This window comes from Rhinoderma darwinii, chromosome 3, assembly GCF_050947455.1.
Source record: "Rhinoderma darwinii isolate aRhiDar2 chromosome 3, aRhiDar2.hap1, whole genome shotgun sequence".
NCBI lineage: Eukaryota > Metazoa > Chordata > Amphibia > Anura > Rhinodermatidae > Rhinoderma > Rhinoderma darwinii.
This window is the reverse complement of record NC_134689.1, coordinates 152262553-152287105: the sequence shown is the minus strand read 5'-3', so window position 1 is coordinate 152287105 and position 24553 is coordinate 152262553. Positions and strand designations below refer to the sequence as shown.

The 24553-nt window shown below is 43.0% G+C and overlaps 1 protein-coding gene across 5 annotated transcripts in view; it reads left to right on the top strand.

The window, feature by feature from the left end:
* Window positions 1-24553, top strand: part of MSRB3 (methionine sulfoxide reductase B3) — a 173287-nt gene that overhangs the window by 45585 nt on the left and 103149 nt on the right. For 3 of the 5 annotated variants that reach the window (XM_075855004.1, XM_075855005.1, XM_075855001.1), the window contains one exon: window positions 17615-17674. The exons of the other annotated variants lie outside the window; for them this stretch is intronic. In XM_075855004.1, the coding sequence (XP_075711119.1) occupies window positions 17615-17674 (60 nt within the window). The remainder of the gene's footprint in view (window positions 1-17614; window positions 17675-24553) is intronic. 5 annotated transcript variants of the gene reach the window in all.

Genomic DNA, 24553 nt, shown 5'->3' with positions numbered 1-24553 from the left:
GTATGTACACCATACTTTACCTACCTTCTGTTTTCTCTAGGAAAAAGATTCCTCTCAGAGACAAACTGATAAAAAGAAGGTTAAAAAATGTGCGACTTGTGCAAAAAAATTGCCAGAGTCCCATAGGAAACAATTGTGTCAGGATTGTATTGCAAAAATACTAAAGGAGGAACAACCAACGTTCATGTCCGAACTTAGGACTATGATTCGTGAAGAAGTGGGTCAGTCAGTAGCCTCCCTCTCCCCTCCGCAAGAAACTCCCTCACACTCCCGGGCAAAAAGACCGCGGATTGAAGTGGATCAAAAATATTGGCCTCCTTCTCAGGGGTCGGACTCTGAGCAGGAGTGCTATTACCATCGGAGGATGAGTTAGAAGAAAGAGAGGAACTCTTGCCTTCAACTTCTTCCACTCAAGAGAAAAAAAATTTCTTCTCTTCCGAGATGTCGGATACCTTAATTCAAGCAATACGGAAACTATGGATATTCCCGAAGAAGACCAACCACATACCATCCAGGATGAGATGTTTGGAGGTCTAACGGGAAAGAAAACAAGGGTTTTTCCGGTAAATGAAAATCTTAAAATAATGGTGACAACTGAGTGGGAAGATTCAGAAAAAAGGCTCTTCATTTCAAGAGATTTTAAAAACAGACTTCTCTTTGATCCAGAGGACACTAAGCCTTGGGATGAGATCCCAAAAGTAGATGTCCCAGTAGCCAGGGTTGCTAAAAAAAAACGCAATCCCATTTGAAGATTCCTCTCAGTTGAGGGACGCCATGGACCGAAAGGCAGACGGACTACTGAAAAGAGCGTGGGAATCTTCCTCTGCCTTGATCTCAACTAATATCGCGGCCACATCAGTAGCAAGAGCAATGTTTATATGGCTAAACCAGCTAGAGACCCATTTGATGATGAAGACATCACGACAAGATCTATTAGAATCTCTACCCTTATTAAAGATGGCAACCGGATTCTTGGTAGACGCTTCAGCGGAATCTATTAGATTTGCTGCCAGGAATGGGGCTCTCTCAAATGCGGCTAGAAGAGCATTATGGCTCAAAATGTGGTCAGGAGATACGAAGTCCAAAAACAAGTTGTGTTCTATCCCATTTACAGGGTCTCTGATGTTCGGTCCTCTCCTTGATAACATGCTGGAGAGTGCAACAGATAGAAAAAAGGGGTTTCCTGAAGAGAAACCAAAAAAACCCCCTCAGTTTGGAAGATTTCGCCAACAGAGGGATCCTACCTCACAGAACTACAGCGGGAAAGGGAAGTCCGGTCGCTGGAGTTACCCCAAGGGAAAATGGGTCGAGGATATCTCCTTAACCCAAATAATTCATTCCAGCCCTCAAAGCAATGACGCCAAGAGCGTGGGGGGAAGACTCCTACATTTTTATCCCAAATGGTCGAGAATAACCCAGAACCTCTGGGTTCTAAAGATAATAGAAGAAGGATACAAAATAGAATTTTCCTCCATTCCTCCAGAGAAATTCCTAATAACCCAGTACCAAGCAAAAGATCTTCATCAGATCCTTATCCAGGACGTCCAGAAACTACTCAGATTGAGAACCATTTCTCCAGTTCCCCACAACGAAATATGCAAAGGCCACTATTCAAAAATCTTCTTGGTCAAAAAACCAAACGGTTCCTACAGGACAATAATCAACCTGAAGGTCCTAAACAAATGGGTGAATTATCGGAAATTCAAGATGGAGTCTATCAGATCGACTATTCCTCTAATAAGGGAAGAGGCATCAATGTGTACGATCAATTTAAAGGATGCGTATTATCACGTTCCTATCCACCCCGCGTTCCAGAGATTCCTCAGATTCGCAATTCAGGACGGTCCTTCCATTCTCCACTTCCAGTTTGTCTGCCTCCCCTTCGGCCTTTCCTCCGCCCCCAGAATTTTTACAAAAATTATGGCAGAGATCATGGCATTCATAAGAAATCAAGGTATAGTAATTATCCCATATCTAGACGACTTCTTGTTGACAGCAGATACTCCGGCTATCTTAGTCAGTCATCGGTCACAAGTTCTTTCCCTCCTACAAGAATTGGGATGGATAATCAACTTTCAGAAGTCGAGTCTTCCTCCCCAGAAACAGAAGGTCTTCTTAGGAGTACTGCTGGACTCCTCCCTTCAGCATTCCTTCCTCCCAAGAGAGAAACAAATACTCCTACGGGCAGAAGTAAGAAAATTTTGGGGGAAAGACGCCTGTTCCATAAGGGAATGTATGCGGATGTTGGGAATGATGACGTCTTGCATCCAATCTATTCCATGGAGCCAATTTCACTCCAGACCCTTACAGAATCTGATCTTGTCCCGGTGGGATCGAAAACAAAACTCCCTGAATTTAAAAATTCAAATTTCCGAGACTGTGAAATCATCCCTCCTGTGGTGGCTCTGCGCAAACAACATAGACAAGGGAGTCCTGGAGAATGGTCCCTAAACAGGGAAGTCTTTCTGTCCCTAACCCGAAATTGGGGTTATCCACAAATAGACCTGTTTGATAACGAGGAAAAACACTCAAGTAGAGACATTCTTCTCCCTAAATCTCAGAGACAACCCATTGGGAGTAGATGCATTGTCCCAACCCTGGGACATGGATCTGGCCTATGCCTTTCCTCCGTTTCCTCTAATACCAATGGTATTAAGAAAAATCCAGGAAGATTTGACAAAGCTCATCATTATTCTTCCCTATTGGCCAAAAAGAAGTTGGTTTCCAATCGTACAATATCTAGCGTTGGAAGACCCTAGTCAGGGAGAATCTTCTCTCCCAGGGTCCCTTGTTCTTCCAGGGAATAGAAACTCTGAAATTGTCAGCCTGGATCCTGAAAGGCAGATCTTGAGGAACCACGGTCTGTCAGATGAGGTAATTTCAACTATCTTATCAAGTCATAAAGAAGTTACCTCTAAAATCTATCAAAAGATTTGGAAGAAATTCTGTTCCTGGCATGGAAACCCAGGACCAGACCCCTTTTCTCCCAACATTGCGAAAATCCTAGATTTCTTACAATCGGGATTCAAAAAAGGACTTAGCCCTAGTACCTTAAAAGTACAGATTTCAGCCTTAGGTAATTTTTTTAACACTCCTCTGGCTGAACATCGGTGGATCAGAAGATTCACCCAAGCGGTCTCTAAACTGAAACCTTCCCTAAAGAAATCAGTTCCTACCTGGGATTTGAATGTGGTGTTAACGACTCTTTGTGAGGCCCCCTTTGAGCCTCTCGACGAAATTAGTATGCATTTTTTAACTCTAAAAGCTGCATTCTTAGTCGCTATTACTTCAGCAAGAAGGATTGGAGAAATCCAATCTCTGTCAGTCATAGAACCGTACCTAAAAGTACAAGAGGATAAGATCATCCTAAAGCTGGATCCTTCCTTTATTCCAAAGTTATCTACTGCTTTCCATAGAGAACAAGAAATAATTCTACCTTCCTTTTATCCAGATCCAAAAAACCAACAAGAAGAAAAGTTCCATTGCCTGGATGTCAGGCGAACAATTCTTCAGTATCTGGATAGAACCTCCTCCTGGAGACAAGATAAAAATCTATTTGTCCTATTTGGGGGAAAGAATAGAGGAAAGAAAGCCTCAAAAGGCTCTCTAGCGAGATGGGTAAAAACCACCATACAAGAAGCCTACAAGTCCCAAGGACTATGTACCCCACAAGGCATCAGAGCCCATTCAACGAGGGCAGTTTCGGCATCCTGGGCAGAAAGAAGAGAAGCCTCTATGGACCAAATCTGCAGAGCTGCCACTTGGTCAAGCCATCATACGTTTTACAAACATTATAGGCTCGATGTTCTGTCCGATACGGATTTAAGTTTTGGACGGAAAGTCCTGCAATCCATAGTCCCGCCCTGAGCATTATAATCTGGTATTGCTCCTGTAGTGCTGTCATGAGGGATGTACTGGAAAATAGCAATTAGACCTACCGGTAATTGTATTTCCAGGAATCCATCATGACAGCACCATTACATCCCTCCCTCATTGAATTCTGATTTGTGCATTTAACATGTCAGTTATTATCCCTAGAAATAAAATAGGGTTGCATCCATCCTGGTGTAGTAATTGAAAAACACTGGCAAGTGGGTGGTGGGAGGGGCCTTTTAACCTCTCTCTCTTCCTGTCCCTACAGCGGTCAAGAGGGCAACCTCCTGTAGTGCTGTCATGATGGATTCCTGGAAATACAATTACCGGTAGGTCTAATTGCTATTTTCTCTATATTCTTCTTCTTATTATTATTATTATTATTATTTTTATTACTATGAGGATGATTATCTTGTTAACATAAAACATTGTTAAGCATAAACAACTGCCACGAAAACTGCATGTGTGATTGCAGCCTAAGATGTCTGAAAACTATTCCTAACATCTCCCCCATACACATGCACACTTTGCTCCTCCAAGCGTGCATGTGTTTTCAATAGAGAAAAGAGAGAAAGCCGCTGCAAGACTGCTCTGGTGGCGGCTTATCTCTAAATGAACAAAAAGATTGGGCATTTTGAGATTTAACATTCCCGACCCTTCGCTTCCCCGAAATCTGACGTATGGGGAGAGTTAGGACACCGCAATACACATTAGAGAGTGGCCTGGTTGAAAGCGGTGGGTTTGGCAGACATCTTATGTGTATGGCCAGCTTAACTCTTATTCCCCCTAAGGGTCAAAAGGTACAAACGGCCTTTAGTGTTTATATTGATGAGAGAGAATACACAGCCCTGTCCCATTTATCCAAACTACTAAAATGTGATAAAATAAAATGTTCACTTATGCCCCATTTCTGTGATCTCAGCAGGGCCTAGTAATACAATAATTAAACATTGGCAAAAGAAGTAAAATCTTATCCATCATCCATTTCATAGCTCTAGCGGTAAAGTGATATACCCACGACTGCTTTGTCTAAAGTCCCCTTTTTTTCCACTCGTACACTTTTTACTTATCCGTGCAAGTACTTCACTAGTACCAGTTGGTTGGCTATGGACAAAATGGTCACATATGCATTCAGTATAGTTCTGTATGAGCAATTGGTCATGTATGAAGCAGTCACCTATCAGAGAGCTGTGAAACATTAATAAGATTTTAAACCTTCTGTAAGTGTTTACATTCAGTGTCTCTGTTTATCTGGGCCTAGAACCATTAAGGTCAAACTAATGGGTGCTAACAGCTCCTACTGTACAGCTTACTGTACAGCATTTTGAGATTTAACATTCCCGACCCTTCGCTTCCCCGAAATCTGACGTATGGGGAGAGTTAGGACACCGCAATACACATTAGAGAGTGGCCTGGTTGAAAGCGGTGGGTTTGGCAGACATCTTATGTGTATGGCCAGCTTAACTCTTATTCCCCCTAAGGGTCAAAAGGTACAAACGGCCTTTAGTGTTTATATTGATGAGAGAGAATACACAGCCCTGTCCCATTTATCCAAACTACTAAAATGTGATAAAATAAAATGTTCACTTATGCCCCATTTCTGTGATCTCAGCAGGGCCTAGTAATACAATAATTAAACATTGGCAAAAGAAGTAAAATCTTATCCATCATCCATTTCATAGCTCTAGCGGTAAAGTGATATACCCACGACTGCTTTGTCTAAAGTCCCCTTTTTTTTCACTCGTACACTTTTTACTGATCCGTGCAAGTACTTCACTAGTACCAGTTGGTTGGCTATGGACAAAATGGTCACATATGCATTCAGTATAGTTCTGTATGAGCAATTGGTCAGGTATGAAGCAGTCACCTATCAGAGAGCTGTGAAACATTAATACGATTTTAAACCTTCTGGAAGTGTTTACATTCAGTGTCTGTGTTTATCTGGGCCTAGAACCATTAAGGTCAAACTAATGGGTGTTAACAACTCCTACTGTACAGCTTACAGAACTAAAACTTGGGAATTCAGCTGAAAAGGATATTTGGGAACAGCACTGTAATCTGCTGTCACCAATCAGTTGAGCATTACCAGAAGTGTTCTCCCCAATGTTGCTTGAACAGCTCATAGACAGGACTTTCCTCAAAATGCTCTTCCTAAATGCTCCTTTCAGCTGGATGCTAAGTACAGAATACAGTATCCCAAACTCTGGTTCTAAAATCTTTATATTGGGAGACCTTAGCCCCTACTAGTTTAAAGGGGTTGCTTATGATAATCCCTTTTTTAATTTGATAAACTGTTAATCAGACAGGAATGGAAAGAATTGTATTCGACACACTCTTAGAAAGGCAAAGTGAATTTTATTTAGATTTTTTTATCGCGATGCCAGTGGCAATATGTGCAACGTTTCGGTCGTTAGACCTTCATCGGGCACTGAGCCATACTGGGGACTGTTTTAACGAAGCTGGCGCTCTGTAAATAATGGCGGTTTGCCTTTTTCAATGGCGTTGTTAATCAGACAGGTTATAAAAGTAAGAAATTGCTTTGGTTCGACATCTGGGATCCCATCAGTGCCAAAGAGGAAGGGCCCTTAGTGCCTGTTCTCGGCAGGAGAGCTGGATGAGCATGGGCTGTCGCATAGACTTAAATGGAGGCATTGGAAATAGCTAAACAAGCCCATTCGGCTGTTTCCAAGAACCCCATGGACTTAAATGGCCCATAGACTTCATTGGTCGGATACCCATTGTTGTTAATATTAGATACCTGTCTGATTCTTAGGTTATAAAAGTAAAAAATGGGTTGTCACGGGACAACACCTGTAAACATTTATGGTCATCTTATAACGGGTGCATTAGATGTTTAACGTATTAAAGGGTACCTAACTTTTTAGGTGAATTTTCAGAATAAGGTGTCATATGTGTGTACATAAGGAATAACACAATTTTTGGCCATTATATGACTTGTATTCTGCATTTTTTAGCAGTTTTGTTCTCTGAAGGCTCTATCTCTAACTCTCAGTTTTCTCTGAGCTTGTGGGTGGAGCCTAAATGCTATCATGTCTGCTGTACACTGCACAAATAGAAGATAATTCTGTATGTGTATATATATATTTATATATATATATATATATATATATATATATATATATATATATATATATATATATATATATATATAAAAGCTGCAGCAGCATAAAGTAAATTATAGTAATGAACAGTGTATAACGGTTCTCACCGGTTTGTTTGTGGATCCTCTGTGTCATCTGGGAGATGGTGCTTGTAACCCAGGGCAATGCTTGGCACAGCAGGTTTAGAGGCAGTCAGATGAATAGGCCAGAAGTCAGGACAGGCAGCAGACGTCGTTACGGGTATGGATAGCAATAGGTCAAGGCAGGCAGCAGGCAAGGATAGTACAAGTTCAGGCAGAGGTCACAACGGGAAATCCAGACAAAGGTAGAAGGCAAGGTAACAGGGAAACTGGGTACAGGGACGCTCACAGAGATAACTTGGTTGAACAAGCAAGGATCTGAGGGAGGAAGATCCTTAAATAGGAAGTCTTAGGATTTTTGCACGCACTGGCCCTTTAAGAAAGGAAGGGTCAGGATGACGGCCGTGGAGGGAGGTGAGAGATGCAGTTACCTGACGACGCCCAGAGCGTCCAGATCGGGTGAGTGAAGCTCGGGACGAGCATGAGGGAATGGAGGGTATGGGAACTGGAGCAGAGGCCGTGGAAGCAGCGGGGAATGGCGCGGCAGCCATTACAGTACCCCCACCTTTATGCCCCCTCTTTTTTTGGCTTGCTTGGGAACCTCCGTTCAAAGTCCTTGATGAGAGCTGGGGCGTTGACATTCTCCACGGGCTCCCATGATCTCTCCTCAGGACCATAATCCTTCCAGTCCACCAGGTACCACAATCTCTCCCGTGTTCTTTTGACATCAAGGATCTCTTTAATCTCAAACTCGGCACCAGCCGCAGGAGCAGGATGGACAGGAACTTTTTGGGAAAATCGGTTGAATATTGTAGGTTTCAGCAGTGAAATGTGGAAAGAATTGGAAATTTTCAGAGACTGAGGAAGGCGAAGTCTGAAAGTTACTGGATTAATCTGTTCTGTTATCTCATAAGGACCCAGAAAACGAGGAGCCAGTTTGTAACAAGGGGTCTTCAGTCGTATGTACCGGGTAGACAGTCAGACTTTATCTCCAGGAAAGAGCTGCGGCGGTATCCTGCGTTTTTTTATCAGCGTTTCTCTTGAACCTGGCTACGGCTGTGTGGATGGAGTCCTTGGCCTCCTGCCATATATGTACAAAGTTACGGTGGACCATGATAGCAGCTGGAACCTCAGAAGGTACAGAAACTGGTAGAGGAATTCCTGGGTGCTGGCCATAAACCAAGAAGAAAGGAGAACAGCGGCTAGATTCCCCCGTATGGTTGTTGTAGGCAAATTCGGCCCATGGAAGTAGACTTGCCCAGTCGTCTTGTCGTGGAGACACAAAATTCCTGAGGAAACTTTCAAGTATTTGATTTATCCTCTCTACTTGACCATTGGATTGAGGATGGTAAGCGGAAGAGAAGTCAAGTTTGACCTTCAGCACTTTGCACAATGCTCTCCAGAAATTGGATGTGAACTGTACTCCTCTGTCAGAAACAATATGTTTAGGAAGACCATGAAGGTGAAAGATGTGCTTGATAAACAGCGTTGCCAGTCGGGAAGATGACGGAAGGCCTGAAAGGGGTACAAAATGCGCCATTTTGGAAACTCGATCCACGTCTACCCAGATCACGGTACACCCAGCAGAACTTGGCAGATCAGTAATGAAGTCCATGGCAATGTGTAACTAGGGAGAGTCTATCACGGGTAGAGGATGCAAAACGCCGGCAGGTCTTAAATGGGAGACTTTATTCTGAGAGCAGGTGGATCAGGCTGAAACAAAGTCTTTAGTATCTCGGAACATGGAAGGCCACCAGTACTGACAGGAAATCAAATTGAGAGTCTTTTTGAAGCCAGGGTGCCCAGAAACCCTGGAGGCATGACGCCAGCGAAGAACAAAATCCCTTTGTTTAGGGGGTACGTAGGTCTTCCCTCGGGGAATGTGTACCACTTCAGCTGGGGCAGCGGTCACATTGCGTTCTGGATCTATAATAAACTGGGGACTGGGCTCTTGATCTGTGGGGTCAAAAGAGTGAGATAAGGCGTTACCCTTGGTATTCTTTCCAGCGGGTCTGTAGTGAAGATGGAAATCAAATCTGGAGAAAAATAATGCCCACTGTGCTTGGCGAGGATTCAGGCGTTGAGCAGATTGCAGGTAAAGGAGGTTTTTATGATCTGTGTAAATGATGATAGGATGCCGTGCACCCTCTAGCAGATGTCTCCACTCCTCCAGGGCCAATTTAATAGCCAAAAGTTCTTTATCTCCAATACTGTAATTTTTCTCTGCAATTGTAAATGATTTGGAGAAAAAGACACAGGCCACATGTTTCCCTCTACAACTCTTTTGTGAATGAATAGCTCCGACTCCCCCAGATGAAGCATCGACCTCCAGAACAAAAGGTTTGGTGGAATTCGGTCTATGTAGGACTGAAGCTGAAGAGAAGGAAATTTTAAGAGCTTGGAATGCGGCTTTGGCCTCTGTGGTCCAGTCTTTGTCATCAACCCCCTTTTTGGTCAGTGCAGAAATAGGAGCGGTCATAGAGGAGAAGTGAGGAATAAACTGGCGATAATAATATGCGAATCCCAGCAGGCGTTAGACAGCATTGAGTCCTTGCGGACGAATCCAGTTGAGAATTGAGGACAGCTTGGCTGGATCCATTTGAAGCCCCTGGTCGGAAATGACATACCCCAGGAAAGGCAGGCTGGTTTTCTCGAAGAAGCATTTCTCCAGTTTAGCAAACAGGGAGTTCTCTCGCAGATGCGGTAACACTTGGCACACATGCCGACGATGAGTGAATATTGGGAGAAAAGATTAAAATGTAATCTAGGTATACCACCACACAGCTGTACAATAGATCTCTAAAAATGTTAATTAACAAAGGCCTTGAAAACCGCAGCAGCATTACTGAGTCCAAAGGGCATGACGAGGTATTCAAAATGCCCATCACCTGTAATGACGGGGTAGGGAGACCGACAGGTGAGCCCTAATCTACCCGCCACTAGTCCCTGCCTACTTGCAACGGCCCGTCCTAGGTGACGGCGTACAACTGGGCGACGGTCCCTACTCTCACTATGTGCACGACAGACAGACAGACAAGGGTACAAAGAAGCTAGGGGAAAAGGGGCAGATGCCCACGACAACACCGTGAGCTACAAGAGTAGTGAACGAGCCGAGTCAAACCAGGAGTGTACGAGGTACCAAACGCAGAGCAAGAGAGTAGTCAGTAAAGCCAGGGTCAATATGAAGCGGAGGACAAATCGTACAAGCAGCAGCAGCAGCAGAGCCAGGAAACAAGCTGAATCACAGGCAAAGGAGAAGCAGAAAATGAAGGTATAAATAGACAGAGGGCGGGAGCTATCTCCGTCTGGCCAGGCTGTGATAAGCTCTCCCACTCCTCAGCCTCCCAGCCTGAGTGGTAGAAGAAGGAGTCACTCTATCAGACTTAGGAGCAGGTGCAGACTGACTAACCACGGGCGTCGACACAGAAGCTGTGTCTGGCAGATCCTTTACATCACCAGTGTTGAACGCGGTTTTCCATTTGTCTCCTTCGTGGATACGAATCAGGTTATAAGCTCCACGAATTTCTAGTTTGGTGAAAAATTTTGCCCCCTGTAAGCGGTCAAAGAGTTCAGAGATCAACGGTAATGGGTACTTGTTTTTTAACGTGATATTATTCAACTCACGGTAATCAATGAAAGGACGTAGGGAACCATCTTTTTTCCCCACAAAGAAAAACCCTGCGCCAGCAGGAGTGGAGGACTTACGGATAAATCCTCTCTCCAGATTCTCATGGATATACCGAGACATGGCCTCCATCTTGGGCAAAGACAGGGGGTAGACTCTACCTCTGGGAGGCGTGGCGTTGGGGACCAGGTCTATGGCACAGTCGTAGGTAGGGCCTGTGAGGTGGCAGCGATTCAGCTTGTTGTTTACAGAAAGCATCAGAGAAGCTTTTATATGGAGTAGGAGGTCCTGCTGAGTTAGGTTCTGTAGGCTGAGGCATGGATGGGCGAAAAGGTTGTAGACAATGTTAGTGACAGAAGTTACTCAAGCGGGTAATTTGACCTCCACTCCAGTCAATAACAGGAGAGTGCTTCTGCAACCACGGTAGACCCAGTAGCAAAGGGTTCAGAGAGTTATTTAAAACGTAGAAGGAGATACGTTCCTGGTGCAGCGCCCCTGTTAACATGAAAATTGGCTCGGTGACAAGATAGATAGTCTTCTGTAGAAGCCTCCCATCCACAGAAGCAATGGACAAAGGTTTTTGAACTGGAATTTGGTAGCGATTTACCAGGGACTGGCACAGGAAATTCCCAGCGGATCCGGAGTCTAGAAAGGCTTGAACGCAGAAAGTGGTTCCTGCAAAGGGCAGTTTTGCCGGTATGGTCATCTTTTGAGAGGGTGTTACTCCACCTAGGGTAGCCTCTCCTACTTGCCCTAGGCGTTGGAGTTTTCCGGCCTCACTGGACAGTCCTTGAGGAAGTGCATTTTTCCACCACAATATAAACATAAATTCAACTCTCATCTATTCTGGCGCTCCTCAGGCGTGAGTCTTGTTCTCTCCACCTGCATGGGTTCATTCGACCGAGAGGATGAGGCAAGAAGAGGCCTTTGGAAGGTTGATGCCAACCGTGATGTCCGATTGCCCTGAGCAGATTCTTGTCTCTCGCGGAAACGTATATCAATCTGATTGGGAAGAGTGATCAAGTCATCCAAGGATGGTGGAAGGTCTCGGCCAGCAAGTTCATCCTTGATTTGGCCTGCCACACCCTCCCAGAAGGTAGATACCAAAGCCTCGTTATTCCGCTGGAGTTCTGTAGCCAGGGTGAGAAATTGAATGGCATATTGGCCTACAGTGGAGGTTCCTTGCCGGAGCTTGAGAAGAGAGGAAGCTGCTGAAGACGCTCGACCCGGTTCTTCAAACACCTTTTTAAATGTGGAGAGAAAGTTCTGAATATCATACATTATGGGGTCGTTTCTCTCCCACAAGGGCGATGCCCAAGCCAGCGCTTCGCCAGAAAGCAGAGACAGGATGTAGGCCACCTTAGCCCTGTCTGAGGAAAAATGATGCGCCATGACCTCAAAATGGATGGTGCATTGATTAACAATCCCCTGCAGGTTTTGGGGTTACCCTTATAGTGGGCAGGCGTAGTTAAATGTAGTCTTGGACTGTAGACAGAAGCTTGAGGTGTTGGTGGCTGTATTGGAGGCGCCGGAGGTGCTAGTTCGTTAAAACGAGCGGACACATTTTGCAGAAGCTGGAAAAGCTGGTCTTGGCGTACTCGTTGTCTTGAAAGTTCCTGAGCCATATCAGGCAGGGCTGTGTCAAGGGGATCCATGGCTTGTTCAAACTATAACGGTTCTCACCGGTTTGTTTGTGGATCCTCTGTGTCGTCTGGGAGATAGTGCTTGTAACCCAGGGCAACGCTTGGCACAGCAGGTTTAGAGGCAGTCAGATGAATAGGCCAGAAGTCAGGACAGGCAGCAGACGTCGTTACGGGTATGGATAGCAATAGGTCAAGGCGGGCGGCAGGCAAGGATAGTACAAGTTCAGGTAGAGGTCACAACGGGAAATCCAGACAAAGGTAGAAGGCAAGGTAACAGGGAAACTGGGTACAGGGAAGCTCACAGGGATAACTTGGTTGAACAAGCAAGGATCTGAGGGAGGAGGATCCTTAAATAGGAAGTCTTAGGATTTTGGCACACGCTGGCCCTTAGAGAAGGGAAGAGTCAGTGTGTGCGCCCTCTAGTGGCTGCAGTCGCACATCGTGGATGACGGCCGTGGAGGGAGGTGAGAGATGCAGTTACCTAACGATGCCCAGAGCCTGCAGAGCGTCCGGATGGGGTGAGCGGAGCTCAGGACGAGCATGAGGGAATGGGGGGTATGGGAACTGGAGCACAGGCCGTGGAAGCAGCGGGGAACGGCGTGGCAGCCGTTACACAGTGTAGCTGAGAATCCAGCACTGAGGTGATAAATAACTTACCAGGAAGCTGCTGCAACACGTCTGTCTGTGTCTATTTCACTCTGCTCCGGATCCCCCTCTCCATAGACTTGTATTGGCAGCATGTTAGTGTCTGACTCTCTCTCTACTCCCTCCTCCATAGACTTGTTTTAGAAGCATGTCTGTCTCTTTCCTCCTCTCTCTGCTCCCTCCTCTTGTTCCCCCCATCCCATCCCCATACACTTGTAAAGGCATGCAGTGAAGAGACACATCCCCACTTTCTGCAGTCCGCCAATTCTGCTCTGTAACAAAGCAATGGATTTTGCTTGACAACAGGGGGTGGACAGCAGATTGCAGGAATTTGCATGAATAAAACAACTAAATCTTAACAGTAAGTAAATTACAAAGTTAGTCTATATCAGGAATACTATTAGATTAGCATAAGTTTTTTAAAAAGTTAGTCTATTTAAGGTGCATTTTGTGAATAAATATAATAAATAGGTAAGTGGATGGGATATACCGGCTGTTGTCACTTTCTTGAATAGAAACAATCTGATGCAATCAGTATATTTGCTTTTTATGATTGTAAAGATAAGTAAATTGTTTATTTTAATTATACCAATTGTTGAATGTATTGTTAAAATGTTCAAGGGCAGGCATCTGTGCTCTTCTGACTAATAGGCTGAATGGACCTTAAAGTAGCAATAAAACCTATACTGGTTTGAGGTAACTTGATTAGGAACCTAAATGAATGATGGAAGATGAAAATTGGCAATATTTTGCTAGTAAAAAGGTGCCCTCACTGTTTGCATATTTCAGTCACTTACCTTGCTGCCTAATGCTGCTTTACCAAGTTATTTATGTAATGCACACCTTTCTATTAACGGTTTGCTAGACTTGCAAAGGCTTATTAGTTTAAGATCTTAGTATACCCTGAGAATGAGAACCTCCAAAGTTTGACAGCTTTATATAAGCAATTGAGCTTTATAGAGCCTAAACCTCACTTGCAATTAGGAAAACAATATTTATACTTTTGGTTGAAAAGACAGGATGTTGGAAAATTTAACTAATTTGGATAGTGACCTTTAAGTGCACCAAAACCAAATAGTTTGTAGGCTACGACACAGGGCACATTCCTGCAAAAATTTGTGAGAATCCATTTCCTAATGGTCTTTAAAACCTGGAATGAATCTCAGGTAATACAAACAAAAGAATACCTAAATATAATAGCACAAAAAAATGATATATATTTGTGTGTGTCTGTTTAGGTATTTAATAATCACATTGATTACACTGTGTATCATGTAAAACATATTTGCTTTCATGAATAACAGTGAAATATGTAATGTGTTATTTTCAAATCTTGGTAATGGCAAAAAGCTTAGAAAATAAAATAGAACGAGAAAAAATAGTCAAAGTTTGAAAATGTTGGGAAATTGCAACCCGAGACCATGTAATTTAAACCTGAAGTCCCTTTTCTTATACTAAATGACATACAGATGGTCAGCCTTCTTCTTTAAGCTTTGGGAACACAATTGGCCTTTTTATAGTTACACACACACACACACACACACACACACACACACACACACTAGCCTTACCTTATTTGTGTCAGGACTATTTATTTCTAATTGTATATAGTTCACTTCTACCAGTGAATATAAAACACGGTACTTTGTCAAGATACATTTCCAAATGAGCAAGACCACTTGAAAAATAAAAATAAGTTAGGTGAGCCTGCCGTGGTCAGACTAGTAGTAAAGTTTTACAAAACACCCCTTTGTTTTTATCACTTAACATGTATTTTAAAATGATAAAATTAGAACTTTTTGTTTACTACTAGATAATTGTGAAATATTATTTAGAATCATAGTCTTGTCTCAGAAGGCTTAGGTCAGAGAGAAATTTCAGATGGCCTCTTTGCCTCATAATGAAACAGAACCAATGCTGGGCATTCCGTAAATCCATAAAGGTAAATGTGTCAGAGCAAAGTTAAAAGTTTTATATGACTTCACATATCTCAAGAGACCTTTCTAAAAACTAGGAATTGTCCATGTTTAAACCCACATTCTGTCTTTCACCTTAAAGAGGCTCTGTCACCACATTATAAGTGCCCTGTCTCCTACATAAGGAGATGGGCGCTATAATGTAGGTGACAGTAATGCTTTTTATTTAAAAAACCGATCTTTTTTCACAACGTTTCTGTGAGATTCCAGCAACGGATACGAAATCTCGCGAGATTACGAGGTAAACGAGATTTAGTATCCGTTGCTGTAAATCTCACAGAAAAGATTCAGAAGTGTCAGGATTCTGAGTACACATGACGTCCAGGCTGGATGGTCATGTGTATTCATTATCAGGACACTGTAGTAATGTTAGGGCTTGTGTATGTAGCTGCACATAGTGATATAACTATATCGCTAGTGCAGTGTAAATGAATGGAGAGGAGTGCATGATGCTGATTGGTCAGCGTCATGCACTCCTCTGTACAACGCCCACTTGGTCGAAAGTAAAAGTACACCCACTTGGGCATTAAGAAAGCTCATTAGCATAAACCAAAATCGCTCCTAACGTTGTGAAAAAAGATCGTTTTTTTAAATAAAAAGCATTACTGTCACCTACATTACAGCGCCCATCTCCTTATATAGGAGATAGGGCACTTATAATGTGGTGACAGAGTCTCTTTAAGCGTTAAAAAAAGAAGTAGCAAAAACAACATCAAGTCAAAGCAGAAATCATTACTGATAACAGCGACACAATAGCAGTCTGAATAAATGTTTTTAAATCTGCAGCAAGCTATAGTTCTTTGACTATGATACACCTTTGAAAAAGTGTTTTGTTTTTTTTTCAATAAAAATGTGTATCAGTGTGTTTGGTGCAACTTTCTAGTTAGTTTTTATTAAAAATTATTTTTACTTTTTGAGATACAGCTGCTTTGTATTCTGTATACAGAGCAGCTGTATCGTGCGCAGAGACCTGGACCAACCTGTAATCGATCATATCTAAGTTATGAACTTAGATGTAATCGGTAGCAGCTCTATCCTGCATGTCAGAGACCCCTGCATCCGCTAACACTGAACCCAACAGTCCCGCGGACCTGACAGATTTAGGTCTCAGCTCAGGATACAGCTGCTCTGTATACAGAATACAAAGCAGCTGTATCTCAAAAAGTAAAAAATATTTTTAACAAAATGTAATAACAAAGTTGCACACATTTTTATATATATATATATATATATATATATATATATATATATATATAAAAAGAAAATCGTATCTCAAAATCGAAAATTGTATCTCAAAAAGTAAAAATTATTTTTAACAAAATGTAATAACAAAGTTGCACACATTTTTTTATATATATATATATATATATATATATATATATATATATATATATTATATATATAAAGAAAATCGCTTTAGAAGATGTACATAGCCTTTAAGCAGTTTGTCGTTTCTGCTTTGTGCAAAATAACACTCTGTAAAATGGAGAATAGTATACAAAATGAAAAGAGTCACACCCTCCCCAGAGATGCTAGCACATGCGGCTGTCCTGGCCTGCAGTGACCTCTAGGGTGCGTGCTCGAGCTCATTCCCGGCCTTGATGGGCCAGAGCACGTACATGTTTTAGATTGACTGATTGCTCCCATGATCAACCTGGACTATAAGAAGGGCCCTGCCCCTTCTTTTATTGCCTGAGCGTTGTTGAGTTACCCGTCTTTGCAAATGGTCCCTTAGTGTCTTCCAGTTCCCAGTATTCCCGTACCTGCTACATGTATCCTGTATCCCGTGCTACCTTGTTCCTGTGCCTTAAAGAGTTGGAGTCATGTTGCAGCACCGGTCTGTCTGTATGTCTGCTGCCAAGGTCCCATCTGAGCCTAGTCATTGCTACTGTCTACACCACCACAGGTACCCTTGCTTGAACTATAGACTTTACTTGGTACTCTGTATTGGCCAGCTGCTATACCGCTACGACGGTACGGCCCAGTGGGTCCACATACCCACAGATCGTGACATTAATATACATTGCTACTGAATCTACTTACAGTAGTGAGGTTCTTAGCGCACATTTTGATTAAATTGTGATCAAATTTTGTGAGCCCACCTGTCACAACAAGACGCCATCTATAAGGTGGGTCCCTACGCTGCTCATACCCCCAGAACTGGGACTAGGCCTAGATATACCTGGGGATGGTAGACATATATATTTCACTATATTACAGTCACACTAGCGAGTTTTGTACGGACGTCAGGTGCTCAGGCATTAATACGTTTCTGTCAGGCAGAATGTCCGTTACCCCACGTATAAAATTATTTTAGTCTGCTCTACCCTAGCTCTATTTACTTTTGCCCTTTATTAAAAAAATTCTGTTCTTGGATGATAAGATGTATTGTTCTACACTGACATCATGTGATGTACAATTCAAACTTATTTGGCATTGCTATGTGCCGGAGAATTAATGAATTCATAATTGGGGTAAATATTATTTATTGAACAAACTACCTCAAAACAGCAGGAAAAATTTAGGATAAACAGTATTTTTTTTTCCTGTTCGTAACTATTTTTCCCTAAAAAAAGACTTACAAAATGAATTGATATTGGCTCTAATTCTAAATTTTATCTACTTTTACCCTTTTTTTGCCCTTTATTAGAAAACTTCCGGACGAATGTTTATCATCCATGTACAGATGCTGCATCTAATGCTAAGGGAGGTAAATACATTTAAAGCTAAATTAGGGTTTTTTTGGTTCTCGTTCTACACTGACATCATATGCTGTACAATGTACACCTATTTGACATCGCTATGTGCTAGAAAATTAGAGAATTCATTTTTGGGGTCAATCTTATTTATTGAACAAACTACCTTAAAACATAGAAGGAAAAAATTAGGAAAAACATAATTTTTTTCCTGTTCCTAACCATTTTTCCCTAAAAAAAACACCTAGGGATTTGTTATTATTTCAAGTTGGAGCCAATATCAATAACATTTCTATGTTTTGCACAAGAAAAGAAACAAAACATTTTGGGGTAGACTAACATACCACTCACCCCATTCTGTATATTCCTCTGTCCAGGCCGGCCTCGTGGGATGACGTTTCAACTCATGTGACCTAGCGTTAGTACAGGGAAAGAGGTAGGGGAGCTAGGTATAACCCTAGTGACCCTGATTTAAAGGAGGTAGTAATGGTGGGTGACACTAGGCCAATGAACCCCACTATTATACCAGCCCTTTAACAGGGATGAAACCTCATCCCAAAAGGCCGGGCTGCAGGACTTCAGAGGGACATGTTTCTATGACTATGGGTAAGTATAAGCTTTTTCTTTTTTAACCTGCCGTTTTCCGCAACAGACATTCCACCCGAAAAATCGCACCACAATTTAGTGCGGGCCCCAGGGCGGATACACTGTGTACTTTTACTCAGCGTATCTGCCCTGTGTGAACATAGCCTAAATATTACATTTACATTACATTTTTGTAAAAAAATTAACACAAAATTACTCATGTATATCCAGACCTAGGCAACTTTCACAGCTGCTTAACTATGGAAACCCATTTCATGAAGTCTCCAACGCAAAGTTTTTATGCTTATGTAACTTCCAGAGGGAGTTTGGCACTCTGTAGGAAGTATAGCAACAGAGGATAGGTGATTTTTACACTCCACTCACTATGGCGCTCAACGACCCACTTTGGGAGTTTACACAATAATAATATAATAATAATAATCTTTATGTAGCGCCAATATATTCCGCAGCACTTTACAATTCAGGGTGTACATTGTACAGACAATATCAGACATTACATTTTGACAAAACTAATTTACAGTTCAAACAAGAGGAGTGAGGAGCTACTCGCAAGAGCTTACAATCTATGAGGAAATAAGGGAGACACAAAGTGTAAAAAATGCTTAAGTACAGTGGTCCAGCCATCTTTTATATACATGGGGTAGTGCACATAAAGCTGCATGAGCCGGTCACCAGCCAGTATCTGTGTATGACAGACATGAAGTGCATTAGGGTGCAAGGACTGTGGGGATACTGCAGAATGAGGGGGTCAAGTTATCATGACTAAGTTAAAAGGGGGCCAGGGAAAGTAGCCAGTTTAGGGAATGTTATAGGCCTGTCTAAAAAAAATTGTTTTCAGGGCACGTTTAAAACTATGGATGTTTGGAATTAATCTGATTGTCTGGGGTAGTGCATACCAGAGGACTGGTGCAGCACGAGAAGAATCTTGGAGACGGGAGTGGGAGGTTCGGATGATGGAGGATGTTAATCTAAGGTCTTTGGCAGAACGTAAAGCGCGAGTAGGGTGTAGACAAAGATGGGAGAGGAGATGTAAGGTGTTGCAGCATTGTGGAGAGCTTTGTGGGTGAGAGTAATAAGTTTGAGTAATCTACCACTTCGTTGCTGAGCCGTTGTTACTTCTAGTCTCTTTGTGTTTCACTTCACTCTTTCACTTCACTGTAGTTGACTAGTATAGATCTAGAAGATCAGAAATTTTACAAACCAACTTGTGGCAAAGTTGGCATCTTATGACAATGCCACATTTAAAGTCGCTGAGCCCTTCAGTACGCCTCATACTGTACTACTATCAATGTTTGTCTATGGGGATTGCATGGATGTGTGCTTGATTTTATGTATCTGCAATGGGTGTGGCTGAAACACCTGAACTTAAAAGTGTTATGTGGGGAGCAAAAAGTATTAGCAGTGTGCTCACTGCAGTATGTGAGTACACTCGCTAATATACATTCCGGTCCCCTGTCGTGGTGATTATGAGATTTTTATAGCGCTGGCAGGGTACCGGAAGTCTAGTTGCACAGTCTTGCTCCATGACGACACGACTCTTCATCATATGACTGGCCCCGCTGTACTCTATGTAATCGCTGTACTACTGCTACTTCTTGTACATAGAGTACAGCGGGACCAGTCAAATGATGAAGAGTCATGAAGGAAGTCTGTGGAACTATACTTCCAGTCCCCGCCAGCACTAGAAAAATTGACTAAAATCTCGTAATCAGTGCGACGGGGGACCGGACTGTATACTAGAGAGGATACTTACATACTGCAGTGAGTACACTGCTAATACTTTTCCCTCTCCACATAACCCCTTTAATAATTAACCTTAACAAAATGGTTTAACAACGTTTCTATGCCAATTTTCCGGCATAGTAATGTCGCAAAAGGCCCGAAACACGATTTTTTTTTAAACTTTTGGGCTGTTTTCAAAGCTCTCACCTCAAGAAGCGTGTGAATCTTAGCGGATGCCAGCGTGGCCACCCGCAACCGGATGCATTTACGCTAAATTATGCCTGAAGCTGGTGTAAACTATAGCAGAAATCGACACCAGCTTCTGGCTGGCGTAGATTTCGCTCAGTGGCGCACAGACAGACGAAGTTGCAACAAATTTATTAATGAGCCTCTTAATAAATTTGTCGCATCTTACTCCAGCTTGTTTTTTTTTTTTCATATTCAATTTTTTTTTATTGAGTTTCAATACACACAGATTCAGAACACAGTGGAGGGAAGGCCTCCATACATTAAAGGAAAACAACAAATAAGGCCAAAGCCCAAAGTAAAAAAGAAAAAAGTGTGCATCACATCCCAAAACAAAGGACATTATTCATATTTTATGATCATCCAGACCAGCTAGTTTATTTGTTTATCTCTGCAGAGCTTTTCACCTCATGTGTCTAGTTGATTTGATTAATAGCTGAACGAGCTTAATTAGGCCTAGATCTGAGCATCTACTCCCCTATAAATTTAGATGTAGCATATGGGGAAAGCACTCGTGCAGGGGGGGCACGAAGGCAGAAGTCATCTCTGTCTAAGTGTCATACTGTCAAAATGTCCTGGCAGTTAAACATGGCAGTTAGACAGGGTCAGTGACAGGTAAGCTGCATTACCAAATCAAACAAACTATCACACGCTCTAATTATTAGATTTCAAACTATCAGTTTACAAACAAACATGTTTGCTACCACTCTCAGCATTATAGCTGCTCTTGGTTTACAATCCCATCGTCCATTTAAGCCTTGCCAAAAAACAGTCTACATCAGTCCCTCTCTCCTTGCCTCGCCCATGTACAGCTCCCATTCACTATTCACTTTCCTCAGTCAACTTAACCCATCTCATCCCACTGCCCAACATAAAAATCACTCTCATAAATAACATAACCATTTGCTTTCTCTCTCCATTCTCCTGCTACTAGCTGCAGGGGACATCTCTCCCAACCCTGGTCCTCCCTTTTCTTCTGCCAAGCTCAACCACTTACCTGTCACACATAGAAACCCTGCAAATCTTCTTGCCATTCCTTGTATGTCTTCTCCTGTCTCTTTTAACTGTGCTCTCTGGAACTCTCGATCCGTGTGCAACAAACTCACTTTCATTCATGACTTATTCCTTTCTAACTCTCTCAACCTTCTGGCTCTTACAGAAACATGGCTAAACCTGTCTGACAATGCTTCCCCTGCTGCTCTATCTTATGGTGGTCTCCAGTTCTCTCATGCCCCCAGACCTGAGAACAGGCAGGGTGGAGGAGTAGGTATACTTCTTTCTCCACACTGCACTTTTCAGGTCATTCCCCCGGTCCCCTCACTCACATTTCCCTCTTTTGAAGTCCACACCCTCAGACTCTTTCACCCTTTTGCCCTCCGTGTGGCAGTTGTCTACCGCCCACCGGGCTCACCCCGCCAATTCCTGGATCATTTTGCTGCCTGGCTTCCACAGTTTCTATCCTCTGAAAAACCCACTCTCATCATGGGTGACTTCAACATCCCCATTGATAACCCAATCTCCTCATCTGCCTCCCAGTTTCTATCTTTAACCTCGTCCCTAGGTTTGTCACAACTTACTAACTCTCCTACACATGAAGACGGGCATTCGCTTGACCTGGTCTTCTTCCGGCTCTGCTCAGTTTCTGACTTTATTAACTCTCCTCTCCCGCTTTCTGACCACAATCTTCTCTCCTTTACTATCAAATATTCTCTGCCTCCTCAGGTCATCCCTACGTATCAGACATACAGAAATCTACATGCCATTAACACTGTGAAACTCATAGACAGTCTACAGTCCTCATTGTCCCCTATCTCTTCCCTCTCCTGTCCCAATCTGGCTGCCAAACTTTATAATAACACTCTCAAAAATGCATTGGATGAAGTAGCCCCCCCTACACTCCGAACCACACGACAAAGACGACGACAACCCTGGCACACGCCTCAATCCCGCTTTCTTCAGCGGTGCTTGAGATGTGCCGAAAGACTGTGGAGAAAATCGCATTTGGATGCAGATTTCCTCCATTACAAATTTATGCTCAAAACGTACAACTCTGCCCTTCAGCGAGCCAAGCAAGTCTATTTCACCTCTCTCATCTCCCAACTATCTAATAATCCAAAACGCCTCTTTGATACTTTTCACTCCCTCCTTAGTACTAAAGTGCAGACGCCAATCACAGATCTCAGTGCTGAAGACATGGCCACTTATTTTAAAGTTAAAATTGACAACATCCGGCATGATATTATCTCCCAGTCCCCTAGTAACATCGATCCCCTTCCCTCCCGCACTCCCTCTTCTTCACTCTCAGCATTTGACCCAATAACTGAAGAAGAAGTCTCTAGGCTCCTCTCTTCTTCTCGTCCTACTACCTGCCCTAGTGATCCTGTCCCCTCACACCTCCTCCAGTCCCTCTCCCCAGCTGTCACTAGTCACCTGACTAAAATATTTAACCTCTCTCTTTCCTCTGGTATCTTTCCCTCCGCTTTTAAACATGCCATTATAAACCCATTACTGAAAAAAACAACTCTTGACCCATCCAGCACTGCTAACTACCGACCAGTCTCTAATCTGCCCTTCATCTCCAAACTCCTGGAACGCTTGGTCTACTCTCGCCTTATCTGCTATCTCTCTGCTAACTCAATTCTTGACCCCTTACAATCTGGTTTCCGCACTCTACACTCCACAGAAACTGCCCTTACTAAAGTCTCAAATGATCTCTTGGTGGCTAAATCGGACGGTAAATCCTCTCTCCTTATTCTTTTGGATCTCTCTGCAGCCTTTGACACTGTAGACCACAAACTCCTACTTAACATGCTCCACTCTATTGGCCTCAAGGACGCGGCTCTCTCTTGGTTTTCCTCCTATCTCTCTGACCGCTCGTTCAGTGTGTCATTTGCTGGTTCTACTTCTTCTGCTCTTCCCCTTGCTATCGGGGTTCCTCAGGGATCAGTCCTAGGTCCGCTGCTCTTTTCTCTCTACACAGCTCCTATTGGACAAACCATCAGCAGATTTGGCAGATACCTCTTCCCATTACATCACCCCTGCTCTAATACAGAACACCAGTGATTGTCTGCTGTCTCTAACATCATGTCCTCTCTCTATCTGAAACTGAATCTTTCCAAAACTGAGCTTCTTGTGTTCCCACCATCTACTAACCTCCCTAAACCTGATGTCTCCATCTCTGTGTGTGGCACTACCATCACTCCTAAGCAGCACGCCCGCTGTCTCGGGGTTATTTTTGACTCAGATCTTTCCTTTACTCTTCACATACAATCACTTTCACGCTCCTGTTATTTTCACCTCAAAAACATCTCCAGAATCCGCTCTTTTCTTACGGAGGAAACCGCCAAAACTCTCATTGTTGCTCTGATTCACTCTCGTCTTGACTACTGTAACTCATTACTAGTCGGTCTTCCCCTCACTAAACTCTCCCCTCTCCAATCTATCCTCAATGCAGCAGCCAGGCTCATCTTTATGACCAACCGCTACACCAACGCCTCTAATCTGTGCCAGTCACTGCACTGGTTGCCCATCCCCTTCCGAATAAAATTCAAACTTATTACTCTCACCCACAAAGCTTTCCACAGTGCTGCACCTCCTTACATCTCCTCCCTCATCTCTGTCTACCACCCTACTCGGGCTCTACGTTCTGCCAACGACCTTAGATTAAAATCCTCCATAATCCGAACCTCCCACTCCCGTCTCCAAGATTTCTCTCGTGCTGCACCCGTCCTCTGGAATGCGCTACCCCAGACAATCCGATTAATTCCCAATATCCACAGTTTTAAACGTGCCCTGAAAACACATCTATTTAGACAGGCCTATAACATTCCCTAATCTGACTCCTTTCCATGGCCCTCCTTTTAGATTAGTCATCAGAATAAGATTCCGTAACACTCCTTCTCTTCATGTCCGTCATACACGGATACTGGCTGGTGACAGGCTCATGCAGCTTTATGTTACCACCCCATGTGTATAAAAATGGCCGGACCATTGTACAGAACAAACACTATTACACTTTGTGTCTCCCTTATGTCCTCATAGATTGTAAGCTCTTGCGAGCAGGGTCCTCCCTCCCCAGATTTGAATTGTAAATGAACTTTGTCACTATGTAATGTCTGATATTGTTTGTTTCATGTCCCCTCTAAATTGTAAAGTGCTGCGTAATATGTTGGCGCTATATAAATAAAGATTATTATTATTATTATTATTATACAGCAACAGCATGGATGAGCCTAAAAAGCAAATAAGAGGAGCCCCGCAAAGTATGAAACATAGAATCCAGCTTGTTTTTTATTAAGACAGGCGCAGTCATTATAAAT